The sequence below is a fragment of the Aotus nancymaae genome, unplaced genomic scaffold, assembly GCF_030222135.1.
Source record: "Aotus nancymaae isolate 86718 unplaced genomic scaffold, 86718_ANA_hifiasm-v0.15.2.pri h1tg000036l, whole genome shotgun sequence".
In the NCBI taxonomy this organism is placed as follows: domain Eukaryota; kingdom Metazoa; phylum Chordata; class Mammalia; order Primates; family Aotidae; genus Aotus; species Aotus nancymaae.
The window spans coordinates 23674995-23700354 of record NW_026988450.1 but is presented as its reverse complement, the minus strand read 5'-3'; the positions used below and the strand labels follow the sequence as shown (position 1 = coordinate 23700354).

The 25360-nt window shown below is 37.4% G+C and overlaps 1 protein-coding gene across 18 annotated transcripts in view; it reads left to right on the top strand.

Moving 5' to 3' along the window:
• STAU2 (staufen double-stranded RNA binding protein 2) overlaps window positions 1-25360 on the top strand; it is a 355158-nt gene that overhangs the window by 40947 nt on the left and 288851 nt on the right. For 10 of the 18 annotated variants that reach the window (XM_021672674.2, XM_021672789.2, XM_021672650.2 and 7 more), the window contains 2 exons: window positions 1101-1231; window positions 22056-22215. The exons of 2 other annotated variants lie outside the window; for them this stretch is intronic. In XM_021672674.2, coding sequence (XP_021528349.2) covers window positions 1118-1231; window positions 22056-22215 — 274 coding nt within the window. In that variant the 5' untranslated portion in view covers window positions 1101-1117. Of the gene's footprint in view, window positions 1-1100; window positions 1232-22055; window positions 22216-25360 lie in introns of those variants that run through there. 6 more of the 18 variants (XM_064384279.1, XM_064384278.1, XM_021672804.2 and 3 more) reach the window with 2 other exon arrangements.

Here is a 25360-nt window from a genome sequence, read left to right as displayed (position 1 = left end):
ATAGTAGTGGAGAAAAATATCCAAAGAGCAATAGTGAGATACTATTTGTCAAATGTGAAATTATCAAAAATTAAAATACTTGATTATATTTTATGTTTTCAAGCTTCAGGAGAAATTGTAACTGCCAGGGGAAGGTAATTTGGTACAATCACTTTGAGAAGTATTTGGCAGCACACTCTTTTAAGAGTGAAGAATTGGAAACAACCCAGTGTCTCAGTAGAGGAGTCGATAAAAAAAACTGGTGTAATATTGTAATAGAAATTCTATGGTAGTTAAAATTAATGTGCTAGATCTAATAAGTAAGTCTTGAGAACATAATGAAGAGTGAAGAAAGTAAACGGTGAGAATGTTTATTATAATGCTATAATACCATTTATGTGAATATAGAACTACATACATCAATACTCCATAAAAGATATAAGGAACTTAACAGGAATGGAATACCATTTTTTTTTTTTAAAGAAGAATTAAATGTGGAATGTGGTTAAGAAGCATTGGGTGTTAGATACATGGGTGCTTGTTAAATTATTCTTTTTACAACTTTAAAAATGTATTTTAAAAAAACAGAAAGAAAGGGAAGTTAATTTTCTTAGAGTTACCAAAAAAGTATTGTTGGAAAACCTGGTACTTAATTTAGGACCTGAATCCCAAGTCTAGAGCTTTTTCTAACATGCTACTTCATGATGAGAAGGAAAAAAATTGAGATGAAAGGATCGAGAAGCTAGACAAAATTTAGTTTCATAGTAATAAGAACCAGGAAACGTATGTGTTTCTAGTAAATTTTTTGAGAGGAATGAAAAGTTTATAAGAAATAAAAATTACTATAATTTTACTTTAAAATCTTTAAGTGTGCTGTTATATACATAGAACAACTTAGGTACTTAGGAGAAATTTTTACCTTAATTTATTGTTTAAAATGTGATACATATTTCTATTGCATGTAATGGAAGACATTAGGTAACTTGAATTTTTAAAATACAAACTTCATGAAAATAATCCAAATATACAATCTGCCTTCAATCTAACAAAGTCAAAACTAGTTTTTCTTCCATTTTGTAAAGTCATTCTTCACAAAAACTTTATAGCCTTTTTATTTACAGCTTCTCTCCAAGATAAAATGGCAAACCCAAAAGAGAAAACTGCAATGTGTCTGGTAAATGAGTTAGCCCGTTTCAATAGAGTCCAACCCCAGTATAAACTTCTGAATGAAAGAGGGCCTGCTCATTCAAAGGTAAGGTTATGAAGAGAGGTGGTGAGACATACTTATCAAACTAACAGATTTATCATCTCAGATTTTAATTGTGCTTTATTTTGGGGAGTGGGGGTTTGGTGGATGGCTTGAAGGCTTTTAGTTCTACATTAATAATATTTCAAAATATGTAACTAAACTATTTTATAGCTCATTATGGTTTACAAAGCTCTTTTAGATACAGTACTTCATATAAACCTTAATAAAACCACAGGAGATATGGATTTTTGATTTCCATTTTGTAAATTAAACTCAGGCACAGGAAAGTTAAATGACTTGCTTAATAGTTCATAAGTGCCAGTGCCAGTGCCTGTACTTGAATATGTTTTCTTTGGCTCCCAAGAATGATGTGCTTTCCATTAAATCACAGCTGCCAAAGTAGAAATGGAGGCAGAGTAAATATACCAACAGTTACCTAGTGAGACATCTTTTCCAATGTGATATTTAATTCTAACATTAATCATTTATAAAAGTTGTATATACCACTGTTGTTATTATGTATGCATTCACTTATATCGTTTTTTAAATGTAAAGCAATTTTTATTTATATATAACTACATACATTTATTTTGCATATTTACATGTTACAAATCTACAGCTAATGCCTTCATGTTTGAGCTCTATTCGATTGCTTAAAATATCTTAGTTGTGCATAATTTTCTGTGGCATATTTATATCTTGGATATTGGATAGTATGTTAATGAACATACAATGTGGCAGCATTTGTTCTCTAAGGGTTGATTAATCTTCATGAAGCAACTGGCTGTCAGGTTATTTGCATTCTAGCATCTCCCTCAAACTAAAGAAAATAAGAGGAAACTACAATTTGTCAATTTTGTTTTCTATTATTGGTTTTTATGAAGGATTTAGGAGCAACAATTTAATTCATTCATATCTTTTGTTCTTGCTAAAATAGTCATAGCCTTGGTCTGTCATTCCAGGTATATGTCCTGACTCTCTGACTCATTCTGCCCTTAATCATGTTGAATTATTTGCATTTCTCAGAATGCTTCATGTTCTTTTCACATCTCTCTGCCTTTGCCTAAATTGTAGGGTCTTTCTGCCTTGAAGGTCCTTTTGCCCTTACTTATTTTTAAGCACTCAGCTCCATGTTAGTCTTCCAAATGTTTGTGAAACCTCTGATCCGTCTACTGGGCCTCAGGCGAGACCTGTAGTTCTCTGTGGTAGCTGTTTCTGTGTTGCAGTACAGTAATATATGTTGGTCATTGGTTTTGTGCTAGACTGAGCTCATTTTGGGGTGTGTATTTTACTCTTCTACATTTCTTGGTCCCTTTGGTATATACTCTTTGTTCCTCATTGCCAATTACAGGTATTCTTCATTGAGACTGTCTCCTAGTTTTGAGTTTCATGTTATCAGACTAACTCCCTGCAACCCCTCATGATGGTCACTTACATCTGGGTGATTCCATCACATTTCTTATGGCTCACTTTCACTCTCTTCAGCATTCCCCCTTTTAATTTTTGGTGATTTCAACACCTAAATAGATGATTGTTCCAACATGTTGAACTTTAAGTTCCTTTTGCTTCTCCAGTGATCTTGTTCTATAACTTCCTTCAGCCACTCATGCCTATAATCACATTCTTGACCTTATCAAGTTACTTACCAGTAACTGCATAATGTTAATTTCAAGCTTTCATCTTTCTGTGACACTTGCCTCCTTTCTAGTTCATTCCCTCTAGTAACTTGACTTCCACAGTCCTTTCATCCTGCTGATCCATTGATTCTGCCACCTTTTGAGACAGAGTCTTGCTCTGTCACCCAGGCTGGAGTGCAGTGGTGCGACCTCGGCTTACTACAACCTCTGCCTCCTGGGTTCAGGGGATTCTACTGCCTCGGCCTCCCAAGTAGCTGAGACTACAGGCACACGCCACCACACCTGGCTAACTTTTGCATTTTTAGTAGAGATGGGGCTTCATCATGTTAGCCAGGATGGTCTCGATCTCCTGACTTTGTGATCCACCCACCTTGGCCTCCCAAAGTTCTGGGATTGCAGATGTGAGCCACCGTGCCTGGCCAATTCTGCTACCTTTTTACTGTTCCTCACTTTCCTCAATCCTCACATCACTCTTTAATCTGCTTAAATGTTGTGTGCCTTTTATGTAGGTACTCTCAGCTGTCTTGCCCAGGTCCTCCATTGTGTCCTGGATCCCAACCCGTTTCACCTCTTCAAGGCCATATTTCATTTTGCTGCTTCTGTCTCCTCCCAAGAGTGAAGAGCTGGAATACTCTTAATAGTTATTGACACCATCCCCATCCTCCATATATGGTAAAGGAAGGCCAGTCTACCTGGGAAGTTTCTGGAGGACTCTTAGAAGGATTTGGATTTCCTTAAGATTCTTTAGGAATCCATTGTAATTTTTGGAAGAGTTTATGAACTGACTTTGTATCTGCTTTTTTCACTGCTGGGTTTTAAAGGCTAAACAGGTTTGTTGTGATGAAAGTAGACCATAGTGGGTCTCTTCTTATTTCTAGATAGTCCCAGGATTCCCTTGGGTTTTAAGGAGATTTGGAGATCTCTTTTGTACATACAGCAACAGTTAACTGTGGCTTTTAGGTGAGACATAAAATCTATTTTAATGAAATTCATGATTATCTCTGGTAAGAAAAATTTAAACCTAGTTTCAACTCATTAATTTTCTTGGGGCTGGGCATGGTGACTCATGTCCGTAATCCCAGCACTTTGGGAGGCCAAGGCAGGAGGATCACTTGAGGTCAGGCATTTGAGAGCAGCCTGGCCAACATGGCGAAACTCTGTCTCTCCTAAAAAATACAAAAATTAACTGGGGCATGGTGGTGCATGCCTATAATCCCAGCTACTCGGGAGGCTGCGGCAGGAGAATGGCTTGTTCCTGGGAGGTAGAAGTTGCAGTGAGCCAAGATTGTACTATTGGACTCCAGTTTCGGCTACAGAATGAGAATCTGTCTCAAAAAAAAAATATTTTTTTTTCCTGGTAATTAATTATATGACAGTTTACACATATACTACACATATGCTTACATATGTGGAAAGTGGTTCTCAACTTTGGCTGTTAATTGGAATAATTTTGGGAGCTTTAAAACATAGTTATGCCTATGTCTCATCCTCTTACTTTAATGGTCTTGGGTGTAGCTCACACATCAGGAATTTTTTGAAGCTCTGAGATGACTCAAAAGTACAGCCAGAGTTGGGAAACACGGAACAGAGGTTAATGTCTTCAGGGTGGTATGGAATTGTCTTCTCATACATCATATTGACAGGTAGTGACCTATCTTATGTTTACATGCTTTCCTCTTTCCCTCATTGAGTATCACAAATTCTGAACAACTTTTAATATGTGACTATTAAGAAAAAATAATTATTTTAATCTTTACTTTGCCTTCTTTTATTTTTCTGCTCAGTTTTTAATTGAACTCTGAAACAAGTTAGTATACCTTATAATAATATGAATTTTTGTAATATTGCTTTATTTTCTAGGTACCTGTATACAGTTATTTTTCCTACAGATTATTGTTTTGGTTTGCTCAAATCTCAAAAGAAGACTTTTAATTAGAATATGAGGAAGAGAGCCATTTATAACATAAAATGATATTTTCTTCTTTTCCATTATTTTCCTATTCTGGTAATTTGTTGGTAGGCACGACTAAGTGTCAAGTAAACTGTGCTAGTGCTGATACTTTGAGATGGCTTACTTTGGAATAGTTATCACTGAAGGAGGCAGTGTCATCCACTGGCCCTTAAGCCAAGTAGTCTAAAAAAAAAAAACTTTGCTAGAGTTGCCCAGCTTGATCTTTGCCCTTCATTGCCCAGCTTGTGTTGCCTTGAGCAACTAATTTAAAGTCTCGGTTTTCTCATCTGTAAATGGAGTGATATAATACCTCCTAAAGTGGTATAATGGAGTGACAATTTGTAAGTTCTTTAGCATTATGTTGATGATGGAGGTTCCCAAATAATTATATCATTGTTTATTAGTCATATATAGGACTAAAACAACCCCTTAGTAAAACATCTGTTGAATATTTACTATGTGACGGGCACTGTTCCTGCACTGAAAACAAATAAGGTGCATATTATGCTGTTAGGGGCTTTGTCTCATAACATTCATTATGAAACCCACCAACATCTTCTTAAGATCTTACTTTTAGTTTATTATGAAAAATTTGAAATAGAGACCAAAGTTGAACTTCAACATTATCAATATTTTGCCAAGATAAATTTATTTACCACCCCCTACCCAGTTTTTTCAACTAAAGTTTTTAAAAAACTATTCACTCATAAGTGCTTTGGTGTGCATTTGTAACTGATAAGGACCTTTAAAAAAATTGCCCACTTTGCTGTCATTATGAGTAGATTAATAAGCCCAAATATTATGTAATACATGGTCTGTATCCATCTTTTCTTTATTAGACTTAGAGATGTCTTTTTTCATTTGGTTTGTTCAAATAGGGTCCAAACAAGGATCATGTGTTAACATTTGGTTGTCATGTCTCTTTGGTCTCTTTTATTTATTAATACTAACACTCCCTTTATCCCCATTCCCTCTTTTCCTATGACATTGATTTGCTAGAGAAATAGAGTCATTTGTCCTATGAAATGTTCTACATCTTAAATTTGGTTGATTGTATGTAGGGATTGTTATATGAGGGGATTTCATCAATTTGATGAGTATCGGGCTAGAGCAGAGATATTGAGCTGTAGGATATGCCTCTTGAATACATCATTTTCAGGCATGATGAAATCATCATTTTCTTTCTATGTACATTTGCAGTGAAAGTATAGGATAAGAGAGTGAAGATAGTGGAAGGGAAATGTAGCCAAGAGTCATGAGAGTATACTAAAACAATGGGAGAACCTTTTTTGAAGCAATGCAGACTGATTTCTTTCATAATTTAACCCATGCCAAAAGTACTGTTTTTGCTTTATATCTACGTGGAAAAAAAAAGAACAAACATTTCCAGGGTCCCACAAAATTTTCTTTTCCTTGTAATCATCTCTCTTTGCACCTGGGACCTCACATAGCTACTAATCAGTTTTCTGTGACTATAAATTAGTTTGCAGTTTCTAAAACTGTATATAAATGTAATCATATAGTGGTATGTACTTCTACCAGACTATTTTCACTTGGCATTGCTATTTTGAGTTTGCTCATGTTTTATGTGTGTCAGTATTTCTTCCTTTTTATTATTCAGGAGTAGTTCATTATTTGGATATAGCACACTTTTTTTTTTTTTTTTGACGTTCATCTGTTGATGGATATTTTGGTTGTTTTTAGCTTTTTGCTGTTATAATAAAGCTAATTTGAACATCTGTATACAAGTCTTCATATAGACATTGTATTAGTCCATTCTTGCATTTCTATAAATACCTGAGACTGGCTAATTTATAAGAAAATAGGTTTAGGTAGCTCTTAGTTCTGCAGGCTCTACAGGAAGCATAGCAGCATCTGCTTTTGGGGAATCTCAGGATGCTTCCAGTCATGATGAAAGTAAAAGGTTTGTCGTATGGTAAAAGCAGGAGCAAGGTGGGGATGCGGGGGGTGGATCTCACACAATTTTAAATTACCAGATCTCATGAGAACTATCTACTGTGAGGACAGTACCAAGGGATGGCGCTAAACCATTCATGAGAAATCCACCCCCATGATCCAGTCAACAGGCCCCACCTCCAACATTGGGGATTACAGTTGAACATGAAATTTGGGTCAGACCCAAACCATATCAGACTTATATTACCTTTTCTCTTTCTCTATTTTATTTTCTGTTTCTTTGGCAATAACTTAAGAGTGCCAGGAACATAGAGCAGATGCACGTTTAACTTTTTTCTTTTTTTTTTTTTTTTTTTGAGACGGAGTCTTGCTCTGTCATCAGGCTGGAGTGCAGTGGTATGATCTTCACTCACTGCAACCTCTGCCTCCTGAGCTCAAGTGATTCTCCTACCTCAGCCTCCTGAATAGCTGGGACTACAGGTGCATGCTACCATGCCCAGCTAATTTTTGTATTTTTAGTAGAGATGGAGTTGCACCATGTTGGCCAGGATGGTCTCGATCTCCTGACCCTGTGATCCACCCGCCTTGGCCTCCCAAAATGCTGGGATTACAGGCATGAGCCACCAAGCCCAGCCACCCATTATTTTTTATTGGGTTGTTTGTTTTCTTATTGTTCAGTTCTCAGAGTTCTTTATTCTATTGTTTGGTGCATCTGTTTATAATTTGTTTTATCTTCTTGACGAATTGACCCTTTTATCAATAATAATGTTCTGTCTCTTTTTTAATTGAAAAATTTATTTTTAACTTTTGTGGGTACATGGTAGGTATATACATTTATGAGGTACATGAGATTGGTACGTGCAGTGCATACAATGCATTTGGTATGTTGCATGTACTAAAATATCTCTGTGAAAAAAAGAACAAACATTTCCGTTTTCCCACAGAATTTCCTCATTCCTTGTTGTAATCATCTCTGTTTGTACTGTCAAATACTAGGTCTTATTCATTCTATTTTTTTGGTACCCATTAACCATCCTTTCATTCCCTCAACCTCCCTGCTATCTTTGCCAGTCTCTGGTAACCATCTTTCTATTCTGTCTCTGTTAATTCAATTGTTTTGATTTTTAGACCCCACAAATAAGTGAAAACATGCAATGTTTGTCTTTCTGTGCCTGGCTTATTTCACTTTCATAGTGACCTCTAATTCTTTCCATGTTGTTACAGATGACAGGCTCTCATTCTTTTTTATGGCTGAATAGTACTCCATTGTGTATAAATACCACTTGGTATCCATTCATCTGTTGATGGGCACTTAGGTTGATTCTAAATCTTAGCTATTGTAAGCACGCCTAACAAATATGGGAATGCAGATATCTCTTTAATATACTGATTTCTTTTCTTTTGGGAATATACTGAGCAGTGGGATTGCTAAATTTTATGGTAGTTCTAGTTTTAGTTTTTTGAGGAACCTCCAAACTGTTCTCCATAGTGGTGGTACCAATTTACATTCCTACCAACAACATATGAGGGTTCCCTTTTTTCCACATCCTTGCCAGCATTTATTATTGCTGGACTTTTGGATAAAAGCCATTTTAACTTGATCAAGATGATATCTCAGTATAGTTTTGATTTGCGTTTCTCTGATGATCAGTGATGTTGAGCACCTTTTCATATCCTGTTTGCTGTTTGAGTCTTTAATCCATTTTGATTTGATTTTTTTTTTGTATATGGCAAGAGATAGGGGTCTATGGATGTCCAGTTACCTAGTACCATTTATTGAAGAGACTGTCTTTTCCCCAGTGTATGTTCTTGACACCATTGTTGAAAATGAGCTCACTGTAGGTGTGTGGATTTGTTTCCTGATTCTCTGTTCTGTTCCATTGGTCTGTGTGTCTGTTTTTATGCCAGTACCATGCTGTTTTGGTTATGATAGCTCTGTAGTGTAATTTGAAGTCAGTTAATGTGGTCCCTCCAGTTATGTTCTTTTTGCTTGGGATAGCTTTGGATATGCTGGGTCTTTTTTGATACCATATAAATTTTAGGATTGTTTTTTCTATTTCTGTGAAGAATATCATTGAGATTTTGATCGGGATTGCATTGAGTATGCTTTTTCCAATTTAGTTTTTCATGTCCTCTTCAGTTTCTTTCATCAGTGTTTTATAATTTTCATTGTAGAGAGCTCCTTGGTTGAGTTAATTCCTAGGTATTTAATTTTATTTGAGGCTATTATAAATGGAATTACTTTATTGATTTCTTTATCAGATTGTTCATTGTTGGCATATAGAAATGCTACTGATTTAATATCTTTAATTTGTATTCTGCAACTTTACTAAATTTGTTTATCTGTTCTAATAGTTTTTTGTTGAAGTCTTTTGCTTTTTAAAAATGTAAGATCTTATCATCTGGAAACAATGATAATTTGACTTCTTTTCCAATTTGTATGCCCTCTATTTCTTTCTCTTGATTGCTGTAGCTGGTACTTCCAGTACTGTGTTGAGTAACAGTGGTGAAAATGGGCATCTTTATTCTGTTACAGATCTAAGAGGAAAGGCTTTCAGTTTTCCCCAATTTATTATGATAAACTTTATCAGATGATTTTTTGGCATCAATTTAAATGATTGTATGTTTTTTGTCCATCATTCTGTTGATATGATGTATTACATCAATTGGTTTGTGTGTGTTGAACCTTCCTTGCTTCCCTGTGATAAATCCCACTTGGTCGTGATGAATGATCTTTTAAATGTATTGTTGAATTATATTTGCTAGTATTTGGTTGAGGATTTTTGCATCAATGTTAATTAGAGATATTGGTCTGTATGTTTTTTTCCTTTTTCTCTTTTTTTTTTGATATGTGTTTATATGGTTTTCGGTATCAGGGTAATACTGGCCCCATAGAATAAGTTTGGAAGCATTCCCTCCTCCTCTGTTTTTCAGAATAGTTTGAGTAGGATTGGTATTAGTTCCACTTTAAATATTTGGTAGAATTCAGCATTGAAGCCATTGGGTCCCAGCCTTTTCTTTACTGGGAAACTTTTCATTGCTGCTTTGATCGCCTCACTTGTTATTGGTCTGCTCAGGTTTTGGATTTCTTCATGGTTCAATCTTGGTAGGTTGTATTTGTCTAGAATTTTCTCTTGGAAATCTTGGAGAAAAACAAGATTTTCTCATTTTTCTAGTTCTTTAAGGTGAATTATTAGATTATTTGTTTGAAATTTTTTCACTTTGTTGATGTAGGTACTTGTAACTATCAGCTTCCCTCTGAGTACTGCTTTTGCTATATCCATATGCTTTGGTTTATTGGTTGTTTCAAGGAATTTTTCAATTCCCTTCTTAATTTCTTCATTGAACTGGTCATTCAGGAGCATATTGTTTAATTATCATGTGTTTGTTTACTTTCCAAAATTCCTATTGTTATTGATTTGTAGTTTTATTCCATTGTGGTCAGTGAAGATGCTTGATGTTATTTCAGGTTTTCTTTTTTTTATATATAAAATGTTTTAAGACTTGTTTTGTGACCTAACATGTGGTCTATCCTTGAGAATTACCCATGTGCCAAGGAGAAAAATGTGTATTCTGCAGCCATTGGATGAAATGTGTGTATCTATCAGATCCATTTTGTCTATAGTGCAGAATAACTGATGTTTCTTTGTTTATTTGCTTTCTGGGAGATCAGTGCAATGCTGAAAGTGGGGTATTGAAGTCTCCAGTTGTTAGTGTTTTGGGGTCTATATTTCTCTTTAGCTCTAATAATATTTGCTTTATGTATCTGGGTGCTCCAGTGTTGGTTGCGTATATATTTACAATTGTTATATTCTCTTACTGAATTGACCCCTTTTTTTTTTTGGTCTTTCCTTATAGTTTTTGCCTTGAAATCTGTACTACTTTTTCTGATATGAGTATAGCTATATCTGCTCCTTTTTGGTTTCCTTTGCCATGTAATATGTTTTTCCATCCCTCTCTTTTCCATCTGTGTGTATCTTCATAGGTGGGGTGTGTTTCTTGTAGGCTACAGATTATTGGATCTTGTTTTTTCCTCCATTCAGCCCCTCTGTCTTTTGACTGGGGAGTTTAGTTCATTTACATTCAATGTTAGTATTGCTAAGTAGGAACTTTCTCCTGCCATTTTGTTACTTGTTTTCTGGTGGTTTTGGTCTTTTCTTCCTTCTTTCCTTTCTGCCTGTCTTCCATGTAGTGAAGATGCTTTAATTTCTTGCTTTTTATTTTTTATGAATCTGTTGTATGTTTTTTGATTTGAGGTTATGAGGTTTGCAAATACTATCTTTTTTAAATTAAAATTTTTATTTTATTATTTAGTTTTTGAGAGAGTATTGGTCTGTCTCCCAGGCTGGAGTGCACCTGTGTGATTTTGGCTCACTGCAATCTCTGCCTCCTGGGTTCAAGTGATTCTTGTACTTCAGCCTCCTGAGTAGCTGCGATTACATGTGCACCACCATGCCTGGCTAATTTTTGTATTTTTAGTAGAGATGGAGTTTCACCATGATGGCAAGGCTGGTCTCAAACTCACCTGCCTCGGCCTTTCAAAGTACTGGGATTACAGGTGTGACACACTGTGCCAGCGCAAATACTATCTTATAAAATACCATTATTTTAAACTGATAACACCTTAACACAATTGCATAAACAAACAAACATGCAACAAGAAAACTAATAAAAACTCTACACTTTAACTTTATCCCCCCCAGCTTTTAAACTTATTGTTGTTTCTCTTTATGTCTTATTACACTATTTCTTGAAAAGTTGTTGTAGCTATTATTTTTGATTGATTCATTATTTAGTCTTTCTACTTTAGTTAAGAGTAGTTTATACACCAAAGGTACTGTGTTATACTCTTCTGTATTTTTCCTATATGCTTACCATTACCAGTGAGTTTTATAACTTCAGGTGATTTCTTCTTTCATTAATATCCTTTTCTTTCAGATTGAAGAATTTCCTTTAGCATTTCATGTAGAACAAGTCTGGTGTTGATAAAACCCCTCAGCTTTTGGTCTGGGAAGGTCTCCTTCATACTTAAAGGATATTTTCACCAGACATGCTATTCTAGGTGAAAGTTTTCTTCCTTCAGCACTTAAAATACATCTTGCCACACTCTCCTTGCCTGTAAGGTTTCCACTGAAAAGTCTGCCACCAATTAGCTGGGTATGGTGGTGCATGCCTGTAATCCCAGCTACTTGGAGGCTGAGGCAGGATAATTGCTTAAACCTGGGAGGTGGAGGTTGCAGTGAGCTGAGATTGTGCCACTGCACTCCAGCCTAGCTGACAGAGCAACACTCTGTCTCAAAACAAAACAAACAAACAAAAATATAAAAGTCTGCTGCCAGTTGTATTGGAGCTCCATTGTATGTTATTTATTTCTTTTCTCTGGCTGTTTTTAGGATTTTTTTATCTTCGACCTTGGGAATTTGATTCTTTTTTTTTTTTAAATGTAAGAACCTCTTCTCTACCCGTTATATTAAACTATAATCAATCACTCAACATTGTATAGGTTTGTGATTTCTTTTTTTTTTTTTTTTTACAGTGATCCACTCAATTATTAGAAATTTTCTAAGGACTTCCAAGCATTTTTTTCTATTTGAAAACATTATGTAAAATCATGACATAACTATAGCTTTTGGCTATTTTCTTCTAACAATATAAATGATATTTTATGTTCCTAAGCTACCAAATTTCTATTATTTTTATGCTTTATTTATTTATTTATTTTTGAAAGAAAGAAAGAAAAAGAATAAAGAAGAGGAGGAAAAAGGAAGAGAAAGAGAGAGAGAGAATGGGAGTATTGCTTTCTTGCCCAGGCTAGAATGCAGTTTAGTAATGGGTATTGAAGACCTCTTTTATACCAATAATTATACTTGATGTAAACAGGAAGGAATAAGGGAAGAAAATAACAAATGAGCAGCCAACCAATATTTCATTTAAACCTATGAAATGCTATGCGATTACTGAGGAGTGATTTACTTCCAATTATGTAGTCACTTATGGAATAGGTGTGAGGTGGTAATGTATGTTTTATGTATTTGAAGTGGAGAGTTCTATAAATGTTTATTAAGTTTGCTTGTTCCGGGTCTGAGTTCAAGTCCTGGATGTCCTTGTTAATTTTCTGTCTCGTTGATCTATAAAATCGTTAGCTCTTCTTGTTACATTGATCCTTTTGCCATTATGTAATGTCCTTCTTTGCCTCTTTTGCTCTTTGTTACTTTAAAGTCTACTTTATCAGAGGCGAGAATTGCATCTCCTGCTTTTTATTTATTTATTTTTACTCTCTGATTGGTTGATAAATCTTCCACCTTCTCTTTGTTTTGAGTCTTTGTGTATCGTTGCATGTGAGATGGGTCTGGATGCAGCAAAGCAATGGGTTTTGTCTTTTATCCAATTAGAATATATATAACTTTAATACTAGCATTTGATGCTAGCTGACTGTTTTGCCCATTAGTTAGTGTAAATTTTTCATTGTGTTAATGTCCTTTTCTTTTTGATATATTTTTGGAAAGGCTGATATTGGTTGTTCCTTTATATGTATAGTGCTTCTTTCAGAAGCTCTTGTAAAGCAGGCCTGGTGGTGGTGAACTCTTTAAGTACTTGTTTGTTCGCGAAGGATTTAATTTTTCCTTCGATTATAAAGCTTAGTTTGGCTGGATAGGAAATTCTGGGTTGAAAGTTCTTTTCTTTAAGGATGTTAAATATTGGTCCCCACTCTCTTCTGGCTTGTAGGGTTTCTGCTGAGAGATCTGCTGTAAGTCTGATAGGTTTCCCTTTATGGGTAACCTGACCTTTCTCTCTGGCTGCCCTTAGTATTTTCTCCTTCATTTCAACCCTAATAAATGTGGCAATTATGTGCCTTGGGGTTGGTTTTCTTGAAGAATATCTTTGTGGTGTTCTCTGTATTACCTGGAGTTGAATATTACCCTGCCTTGCCAGGTTGGGAAAATTTTCCTGAATGATATCCTGAAGAGTATTTTCCAACTTGGATTCATTCTCTTCATCACATTCAGGTACACCTATCAAACGTAAATTAGGTCTTTTCACATAGTCCCATATTTCCTGGAGACTTTGCTCATTCCTTTTCATCCTTTTTTCTCCAATCTTGTCTTCTCGTTTCATTTCACTGAGCTGGTTCTCGACTTCTGATGTCCTTTCTTCTACTTGATCAATTCGACTGTTTAAACTTGTGCATGCTTCATGAAGTTCTCGTGTTGTGTTTTTCAGCTCCATCAATTCACTTATATTCCTCTCTAAATTGTCCATTCTCGTTAACATTTCGTCAAACCTTTTTTCAAGGTTCTTAGTTTCTTTGCATTGGGTTAGAACAAGTTCTTTTAATTCACAGAAGTTTCTTATCACCCACGTTTTGAAGCCTGCTTCTGTTATTGGAACACACGTGTAATCTATTAAGCCTTGTTCCGTTACTGATGAGGAATTGCGATCCCCTGTAGAGGGAGAGGCATTCTGATTTTGAGTATTCTCTGCCTTTTTACGCTGATTTCTTCCCTTCATTATATATTTATCCGTCTGTTGTCTTTGTAATTACCGACTTTCTAACTAGGTCTCTGAGCAGACGTCCAACTTGTTGATTCCCAGCGCCAAAATCTGAGCAGTCCACTGCGCCGGTCAAAATAGCGGTGTTAAGATTGATGGTGCTTTTCTGCTCGGGTATCTCCAGACTCTGCACCAAAAACTGGCGCGCTAAGGCACCAGCAAAACCGCCGCGCCGGCCACAAGAGTCGCCCTGGCGACATGTGGGGCTCCTCTGCTGGGAATCTCCTAGTCCGTGAGCAACAAATATTCGTCTGAAAGTGTGGCATCCTCTCATTCTCTGCGCTTTCACTGGGAGCTAGGAGCCCGAGCTGCTAGTGATCAGCCATCTTGGATCTCTCTCCCGGGAATTTGATTCTTAAATGCTTTTAGGTAGTCTTCATAGGGTTAAATCTGCTTGGTGTTCTATAACCTTCTTGTATTTGAATATTGATATCCTTCTGGTTTGGGAAATTCTCTGTTATTATCCCTTTGAATAAACGTTCTACTGTTATCTCTTTTTCTGCCTTCTCGTCAAGGCCAGTAAGTCTTAGATTTGCCTTTTTGAGACTATTTTCTAGATGTTTTTGGTGTGCTTCATTGCTTTTTAATTTAGTTTTCTTTTGTCTTTTCTAACTCTGTAACTTCAAATAGCCTGTCTTCAAGCTCACTAATTCTTTCTTCTAGGTCAGTTCTGTTGTTAAGAGACTTTGGTGTATTCCGCATCATGTCAGCTGCATTTTTTTTTTTTCTTGAGACAGAGTTTTGCTCTTGTTGCCCAGTGTGGAGTGCAATGGCGTGATCTCAGTTCACCGCAACCTCCACCTCCCAGATTCAAGTGATTCTCCTACCTCAGCCTCCTGAGTAGCTGGGATTACAGGCATGTGCCACCACGCCCAGCTAATTTTGTATTTTTAGTAGAGACAGGGTGTCTCCATGTTGGTCAGGCTGGTCTTGAACTCCTGATTTCAGGTGATCCACCCACCTCAACCTCCCAAAGTGCTGGGATTATAGGTGTGAGCCACTGTGCCCTGGCTATCAGTTGGATTTTTAAACTCTGGAATATCAGCTTGATTCTTTTTAGTTTTGATCTCTTTGATGAGAATTCTGAATTCCCTTTCTGTGTTGCCTTGAATTTTTTTGAATTATCTGCCTGAAAGGTCATATATCTCTGTTTTTCCAGGATTGAGTCCTTGTGCTTTATTTGGTTAGGTCATGTTTTTTTCAATGGTGTTGATCCTTGTAGATATTTGTTGGTGTCTGGGCTTTAAACAATTAGGTATTTATTGTAGTCTTCAGAATCTGAGCTTGTTTATGCCTGTCCTTCTTGGGAAGGCTTTCTAGCTATTTGAAGGGACTTGGGCCCCAAGCCCAACAATGATGTGGTTCTTGGAGACTTGTTAGAGGTATTGCCTTGGCAGCCTTGGATAAGATCTGAAAGAATTCTCGGGATTACTAGGCAGACATTGTTGTTCTTTTTCCTTACTTTCTCCCAAACAAGTGGAGTGCTAAGACACATGGAATTAGTGGTGTGGTGATGCCAGCACCTCTGTGGTCTTCATCCCTGGGATTTCTCTGGGTCAGATCTGAAGCCAGCCTAGCACTGGCCTTGCCCAAGGCCCTTCCCTTCAGGATGGCAGGTTTTTCCTCAGTCTCCAGGGGTGTCCAGAGATCCTGTCTGAGAGCCAGGGATTGGAGTCAAAAACCTTAGCAATTTGCTTGATGTTTTCTTCTATTGTGGCTAAGTTGGCCCTCAAACCATAATATGAAGTCTCTCCCACTCTTCCCTCCCCTTTCAACAGGCAGAAAAACCTCTCCTTGTGGCCACCAATACCACCACTGGTCCACGGGCTCACCCTTCAGTGCAGTGGACTTTTTGAATTAGATCTGGAAATGCTATCCAGCTCATGTGTGGACTCGGGGACCGGAAGAGCCTGCTTTTTGCTCTTCACCACTGTGGCTGAGCTGGTACCTAGAGCACAATACAATGTTCCCTTCATTTTTCCCTTTGCTTTTCTCAAACAGGAGTCTTTCACCATAGCTACCACAGCTGGGAATGTGCTGGGTCACCCCTCAATCCAGCACATATCAGAGCCCAGCGCCCACTGCATACTCCCTGGATATCACTGGTGATTATTCAGGATCCATTGGTGCTTTGGTCAGCAGGTAATGAATCCTGCCAGAAATGAGTCCTTACCTTCAAGGCAGTGGATTCCTTTCTTTCCCGCGGTGTGTCTACACATGTTGTCTTGGAGCTAGGGCCTGGAATGGGGACCTCATGGCTCCGGCTGGTACCTTATCCTTCGGTGGCTTAGCTGATGTCTTTACTCTTCACACTTCTCTCCTTAAGCAGAAGGAAGTAGACACTTTTGTTGCTGCAAGTTGTACTGCCTGGGGTTGGGGGAAGGATGGTATAAGCACTCCCTTAGCCATTCCAGCTGGTGTCTTCCTAGGTTGTGTGCTACCCTAGTTCACTGGCTCTAAGCCCAGCCTCACCCTAGGAGTTGCCTAGGAAGTACAGTCCTGTGTTCTAGACTGCCTTTCAAATTTACCTAGGACTCCAGAGCACTTCAGCCTGTGGTGGCAAGTCTTGCCAAGAAATTCAAGTTCCAACTGCTATGATGGGCAATTCCCCTCTGGCTAGTGCGGTCCAAATCCTCCCTCCCTGTGCAGATGTTGGCTGAGCCCAGCATGACTTCATTGTCTGCTATGACAAGGCAGCACTGAGTTTAATGTACTGTTTTCCAATAGCTGTGCTCTCCTTCAGAGTGTACAGATTTTCTTTCCATGCCACATGGCTGCCTCTAGGAGTGTGAGAGAGGGTTGGTGTTGGTGATTCAAGACTCCCCTATTCTCCTCAATGCCTCTTCTGACAATATGAAGTTAAAACCTGATACTGTGATTGGTCACCTGAGTTTTGTTTCTTGTAACGGTGATTTTCTGTGTCCATAGTTGTTAAAATTTGGTGTTCCAGAGAGGGTGATGAATGGTGTAGGCCTCTGTTCCACAATCTTGCTCTATCCTCCTCTGTAATTTTACTCTCTTCTCCTCTGTAGTTTTACTCAGTGAACACACTTTGTGTGTTGTCCGAATTCTTTGTATTTATTGAGACTTATTTTTTTGGTCCAGAATATGGTCTGTCTTGGAAAATGTTCTGTGAACAGTTGAAAACAAGTGTATATTCTACTCTTCTCAGTTGGAGTGTTCTAACAGTGTTGATCAGATTGTGTTGGCTGATAGTGTTGTTTGACTCCACTATATTCTTGGTGATTTTTTTGGCTTAGTTGTTATATTGGTTTTTGAGAAGGAGTATTGAGTTTGACTTTGTCAGTTTTCTAGTTAACTTTTGTCAGTTTTTCCTTCATTTATTTAAGCTGTGTTATTAGGTGCCTAAATGTTTAGGATATCAGTGTCTTCTTAATTGCCCTCTTTATTCATATGAAATGACCTTTGTGTCTTTACTCTGGAATCCACTTAGTCTGATATTAATATAGCCATTCTAATTTTTCTTTGATTTATGTCAGTGTATGGTTTTTGTCCTATTACTTTAAAACTATATGTGCTTTTATATTTGAAGTGCAGTTTTTATAGGTAGCATGTAGTTTGATTTTGCATTTTTATCTAGTTTGACAATCTCTGACTTTCAAATGGGGGCATTTACACCATTTTATTCTAATTTCACAACTAACCATGTGTTCTTATTAGCACTGTTTCACTAAACAGGTAAGAAACAGAGTTAAAAAGACTAATTAACTTCCCAGTGTTGTACATAGTAAGTGGTCAAATCATGACTTAAACTCATAAACAGTGTGTCTTCGGCATTCCGTCTTAAAACTACTAAACTTTTTATGTAGTAGGAGTCTTTAGAGAGATTTTAGAAAAGCATAGGATTGCCTTGGAAATACTTATATTTTACAGAATGTTCATGTTGATGGTGGTAAGAATGGTAGTTTGAATGGGAACATCTGATATCAAGGGAATTGCTTTAAGATCGTAAAAATAAATTTTTTTCTATACTCTCAATACGTCACTTAAAAAAATTTTTTTTAATTAAAAAATTTGTTTTCCAGACAGGATCTTGCTCTGTTGCCCAGGCTGGAGTGCAGTTGTGCAGTCGTAGCTTACTGCAGCCTTGATCTCCTGGGCTCAAGGGATCCCCCTGCTTCAGCCTCCTGAGTAGCTGGGATTACAGGTGTGCACCACCATGCCTGGATAATTTTTTGAACTTTTAGTAGTGCTGAGGTCTTTCTCTGTTGCCCAGGCTAGTCTCAAACTCCTGAGCTCAAGTGATCCTCACACCTTGGCCTCCCAAAGTGCTGGGATTCCAGACATAGGCCACCACACCTGGTTGTAACACTTGACTTCTGACACTAAATGTGCGGGGTTTTTTCCCATACCAATGAATTCTCTAATTGTACCCATATACTGACTAGTTATCCTACTATTTAACTTGATTCTGACAGTAACTACCCATGGTTAGTGCAGACCCCACAGGTTAAGGGCTCAGTCTCACAACACCGCTCTCACTTCACTTGACAGTCACAAGTCTGGGTCTTTTAAACTTGTGACCAACTGGCTATAAACTGGGGTTTTCCAGCACCCTCTTCTCAGGTTTCATAATTTGTTATAACAGCTTGCAAGACTCAGGGGAATATATACTTATGTTTACCAGTTTCTTATAAAGGATATTCTAAAGTATACAGGTGAAGAGCTAGATAAAGAGGTACATAGGATGAGGTGTGTGAGAAGGGAAATGGAGATTCCAAGCCCTGCCTGGGTGTACCACCCTGAAGCACCTCAATGTGTTCACCAGCCTACAAGTTTTTTGAACTTTATCTTTTAGGGATATTTATGGAGGCTCAATCATGTAGGCATGATTGATTATTAACTCAGTCTCCAGCCCCTCTTTTACCCATGGCGGATAGGGATGAGGTGAGGCTGAAAAATGAAGTTTCTAATCATGGCTTAGTTTTTCTGATGACTAGCCCTCAGACTACCTCTCTGTCCAGGGGCCTGCCAAGAGTTGGCTTATTGGAATAAAAAGATGTTCCTGTCACCCAGGAAATTTCAAGGAATTTAAGAGCTCTGTGTTAGAAATTGGAATCAAAGACCAAATATTAGAACAGAAATGCTCCTAGCTCTGCTGTCCCTCGGGAAATTACAAAGTTTTGGAAGCTCTGTGTTAGGAACCAGGGCCAGAGACCAAATACATATTTCTTATATGCCACAGATGGTGCTGTGGTAGTTTAGGGGCGAGGTACTGATATTCTTCACTAAGACATTGGTGCATATATATGTATCTTAGTATAAAGAGAGGAGGCCAGGTTTGAAAAACATTTAAGTTGCATCAGTAGTTGATAATTGGAAGGAGGAGAGAATGGGGGACCACTCAAAGGTGTCTGGCTCATGAGATTGGGAAAATGGTGACATCTGGATATTAGGAGGCAGGAAAGATTAGAGACAGGAGCTAAATGAAGTATTCTGAGTCTGACTTTATAGGGGTCTTAGACTAAGGAGGTGACAATAGAAATTACAAGGAAGAGTTACGAGATGTTAAATAAGCCTTAGGAAGGCAAGGATAGGCAAGGATAAATGCAACTAATGAGGTTTGAACCTGAACTGTTGGGAGATAATGGATGAAACATTTTGGAGTGTGAAATGATTTGGAGGGGACAGAGTGGAGAAGGCGATGTTTTGTTTGACCTTATACCTCTTGAGTTTGTAGAAATGCCAGGTAGAAAATTAGATTTATATGATTGTTGTTTAGGAGAGTCAGGTCTGGAGATATGCAGAGTAAATTTAATGTGCTTTCCTGATGCGATAAGGAATCTCAGGGTCATTCATGTGGGTATTTCTGTTTTCAAGCATGTGGGCTGTATGTAAGATTATATAATATATGTCATATGAAATCTTTAAACTTTCTTAGTTTGTAACAGAGTTCTTTTCTTTGTTAAATACCAAAATTTGAAGGAAAACAAAGAGCTAGTCATTGAAAAATCATTTTGAAACCAGATAGAGCATTAAAGATACATTTTAGATATATATTTTAAACTGAATTAGAATAAAAGAAAAATTAATCACTTTAAACAGGTATATTTATGTTGTGAATTTCAAATGACAAATTCCAGTTCTCTTTTCAGTAATTAAAAATCTACAGAAATAAATGGAAGAGTAGTGTAATAGACACTCATGTATGTTTTAGATTCACTGATCATTTATTTGCAACATTACTTTATTTCTTGCTCCTTCTATATTGACATACACTTTTTCCTTGAACAATCTGAAAGTAAATTTCAGCTACCATGACACTTCATTCTTAAATACTTACATGTCTACCTTGTAAGACTAAAGACGTTCTTCTTTATAACCACAATACTGTTATCACACAAGAAATTTTATCCTGGCTAAACCTATTTCTTAATATACAGTTCATAGTCACATTTCCCCAGTTGTCTTCTAAATGTCCTTTATAGCTTTTTTTCCCCTTCCCATTTCTGATATAATCAAGGATCATGCATTGTATTGATCATGTCTTTTCATGTCTCTTTAGTGTCCTTTAATCTATGACAACCTCCCTGCATTCTTTCTTTTTTCTTTTTTCCTTTTATGACATTGATATTTTTGGAGCCTAGGCCATTTGTTTTGTAGAATGTCCCATAATCTACATCTGTCTGATTGTTTCTCTATGATTAGATTAAACATTTTTGGCCAAGAATACTACATGGTTGTTGTATTTACTTCTCACTGGATCATCTCAGGGGCACATGACATCAATTTGTATGATTATTGGTGATGCTAACTTAGTGAAGGTATTTTCTATCTGATCTTCTTTCTGTGATAATATCCTTTTTTGTAATTAAGAAGTAATTTTGAGTTAATACTTTGTATTCCTAGAAAAAATAAGCAGTCTGTGGAGTAAAACCAATTATGCACATATCATGTAACTTGACTCTACGTTTTAAAGATGATTAATAACTTTGCAGGCTTATATGGAAATACAGTGTGAGTGGAATGTAGGACACATGAGGGGATGGATGTGTGTGAAATGAGGATGCACAGGTAGAGCCTTTGTGCCATGCTAAAACAGGAACAGTTGAAGGGTTTTAACCTGGTGTTGATTGGGGTGATGAAATTGGATTTATTTGTATTTTAGAAAGATAGTTTTAGCAGCGATCAGCTGGAAGAATATCATGTCCAAGCTAAAGACGATGAAAGGCTGGATCCAGTGCAGTGTTGTTGTCAGAGAGAGGAAGAAGATTTGAGAAATATTTATGATGTTAAAATGGACACAATTTAGTGATTGGCTAAATGTTTGTTGTGGAGATTCAGAGTTTTTGGTAGTATAATATTTAAAAGAATTGCCTGACTCGTTGCCTAAGTTGTGCTAAATGTAACATTTAAGGAATTAGATCTTATAAAAGTGCTATAGACACTTGGTCTTTTGGCTTCTCTTACAGTTTCTCTTACTCTTTGTACTTATTCTACTTTTCTGAGGATCACAATGACATTAACATTGTGATTGCATTTAGAGGAAAGATTGCTTCTTGATTTATTCTACCCAAAATGTATACCTAGACCTGCTACTAAGCTTTTGAATAGGATAGAACAGAATTTGGTACTCTCTTAAAATTTCTTCATTAGTTAGAGTAAGATTTTCTTGCAAACAATCTGTATGTAAGGTCACCTCTAGCTCTTAAATTCTGATTCTGTGGTGTGTTTATTTTTCTCTCAGACAGCTCATTTTATTTCTTGGAAAATTCTTAATGTTTTCTTTGTCTATTTATGTTTTCCTAAGATGTTCTCAGTGCAGCTGAGTCTTGGTGAGCAGACATGGGAATCCGAAGGCAGCAGTATAAAGAAGGCTCAACAGGCTGTTGCTAATAAAGCTTTGACTGAATCTACGCTTCCCAAACCAGTTCAGAAGCCACCCAAAAGTAATGTTAACAATAACCCAGGTATGGCACTGACTTGCTTCCTTCTGTTACATTGTGTGCTGTGTGTTCTGCTCATTGTATGTTTCATTTATAGCAGGCCAGTCACAGAGTGAGCAAGTATTAATTGTACACACATGCCATGCCTACAAACACACACACACACGCACATGCACACGGATAAAAATAACTGAAGGAGGCCAGGCTTGGTGGCACGTGTCTGTAATCCCAGCACTTTGGGATGCCAAGGCAGGTGGATCACGTGAGGTCAAGTGTTTGAGGCCAACCTGGCCAACAAAGTGAAACCCTGTCTGTACGAAAAATACAGAAAATTAGGTGAGTGCCTGTAATCCCAGCTACTCAGGAGGCTGAGGCAGGAGAATCACTTGAATCTAGGATAGAATTTGTTACTACCAAAAAAAAAAAATTATAAAAAAAGAAAAAAATAATTAATTTCTCTTTTTTTTTTTAACTGCATTTTAGGTATTGGGGTACATGTGAAAAACATGCAAGATTGTTGCATAGGTGCATACATGGCAGTGTGATTTGCTGCCTTCCTCCCCTTCACCTATATGTGGCATTTCTCCCCATGCTATCTCTCCCCAACTCCCCACCCCCCGCTGTTCCCCCCCCTCGCCCTAACAGACCCCAGTGTATAGTGCTCCCCTCCCTGTGTTCGTGTGTTCCCATTGTTCAACACCCATCTATGAGTGAGAACATGTGATGTTTGATTTTGTGTTCTTGTGTCCATTTGCTGAGAATGATGGTTTCCAGGTTTGTCCATGTACCTACAAAGGACGTGAACTAGTTTTTGATGGCTGCATAATATTCCATGGTGTATATGTGCCACATTTTCCCTGTCCAGTCTATCATCGATGGGCATTTGGGTTGGTTCCAGGTCTTTGCTATTGTAAACTGTGCTGCAGTGAACATTCGTGTGCATGTGTCCTTATAGTAGAACGATTTATAATCCTTTGGATATATACCCAGTAATGGGATTGCTGGGTCAAATGGAATTTCTATTTCTAGGTCCTTGAGGAATCACCACACTGTCTTCCACAATGGTTGAACTAATTTACACTCCCACCAACAGTGTAAAAGTGTTCCTATTTCTCCACATCCTCTCCAGCATCTGTTGTCTCCAGATTTTTTAATGATCGCCATTCTAACTGGTGTGAGATGGTATCTCAATGTAGTTTTGATTTGCATTTCTCTAATGACCAGTGATGATGAGCATTTTTTCATATGCTTGTTGGCCTCATGTATGTCTTCTTTTGTAAAGTATCTGTTCATATCCTTTGCCCACTTTTGAATGGGCTTGTTTATTTTTTTCTTGTAAATCTGTTTTAGTTCATTGTAAATTCTGGATATCAGCCCTTTGTCAGAAGGGTAAGCTGCAAACATTTTTTCCCATTCCATTGGTTGCCGATTCACTCTAATGACTGCTTCTTTTGCCGTGCAAAAGCTGTGGAGTTTGATTAGGTCCCATTTGTCTATTTTGGCTTTTGTTACTGATGCTTTTGGTGTTTTGGCCATGAAGTCCTTGCCTACACCTATGCTATGAATGGTTTTGCCTGGGTTTTCTTCTACAGTTTTTATGGTGTTAGGTCTTATGTTTAAGTCTTTAATCCATCTGGAGCTAATTTTAGTGTAAGGTGTCAGGGAGGGTCCAGTTTCTGCTTTCTGCATATGGCTAGCCAGTTTTCCCAACACCACTTATTAAACAGGGAATCCTTTCCACATTGCTTGTTTTTATCACGTTTGTCAAAGATCGGATGGTTGTAGATATGTTGTGTTGCCTCCGAGGCCTCTGTTCTGTACCATTGATCTATATCTCTGTTTTGGTACCAGTACCATGCTGTTTTGATTACTGTAGCCTTGTAGTATAGTTTGATGTTCGGTAGTGTGATGCCTCCCGCTTTGTTCTTTTTGCTTAGAATTGACTTGGCTATGTGGGCTCTCTTTTGGTTCCATATGAAGTTTAAGGTGGCTTTTTCCAGTTCTATGAAGAAGGTCATTGGTAGCTTGATGGGGATAGCGTTGAATCTGTAAATTACTTTGGGCAGTATGGCCATTTTCACGATATTGATTCTTCCTAACCTTGAACATGGAATGTTTCTCCATCTGTTTGTGTCCTCTCTTATTTCGTTGAGCAGTGGTTTGTAGTTCTCCTTGAAGAGGTCCTTTACGTTCCTTGTTAGTTGTATTCCTAGGTATTTTATTCTCTTTGTAGTAATTGTGAATGGCAGTTCGTTCTTGATTTGGCTCTCTTTAAGTCTGTTATTGGTATATAGGAATGCTTGTGATTTTTGCACATTGATTTTATATCCTGAGACTTTGCTGAAGTTGCTTATCAGTTTCAGCAGATTTTGGGCTGAGATGATGGGGTCTTCTAGATATACAATCATGTCACCTGCAAATAGAGACAATTTGACTTCCTCCTTTCCTTATTGAATACCCTTTCTTTCTTTTTCTTGCCTGATTGTTCTTGCTAGAACTTCCAGTACTATATTGAATAGGAGTGGTGAGAGAGGGCATCCTTGTCTAGTGCCCGATTTCAAAGGGAATGCTTCCAGTTTTTGCCCATTCAGTATGATATTGGCTGTTGGTTTGGCATAAATAGCTTTTATTGTTTTGAGATATGTTCCATCGATACCTAGTTTATTGAGGGTTTTTAGCATAAAGGGCTGTTGAATTTTGTTGAAGGCCTTCTCTGCATCAATTGAGATAATCATGTGGTTTTTGTCTTTGGTTCTGTTTATGTGGTGAATTATATTTATAGACTTGCGTATGTTGAACCAGCCTTGCATCCCCGGGCTGAATCCTACTTGATCATGGTGGATAAGCTTTTTGATGTGCTGTTGCAATCGGCTTGCCTGTATTTTATTGAAGATTTTTGCATCTATGTTCATCATGGATATTGACCTGAAGTTTTCTTTTCTTGTTGAGTCTCTGCCAGGTTTTGGTATCAGGATGATGTTGGTCTCATAAAATGATTTGGGGAGGATTCCCTCTTTTTGGATTATTTGGAATAGTTTCAGAAGGAATGGTACCAGTTCCTCTCTATATGTCTGGTAGAATTCGGCAGTGAACCCATCTGGACCTGGGCTTTTTTTGGGTGGTAGGCTCTTAATTGCTGCCTCGACTTCAGACCTTGTTATTGGTCTGT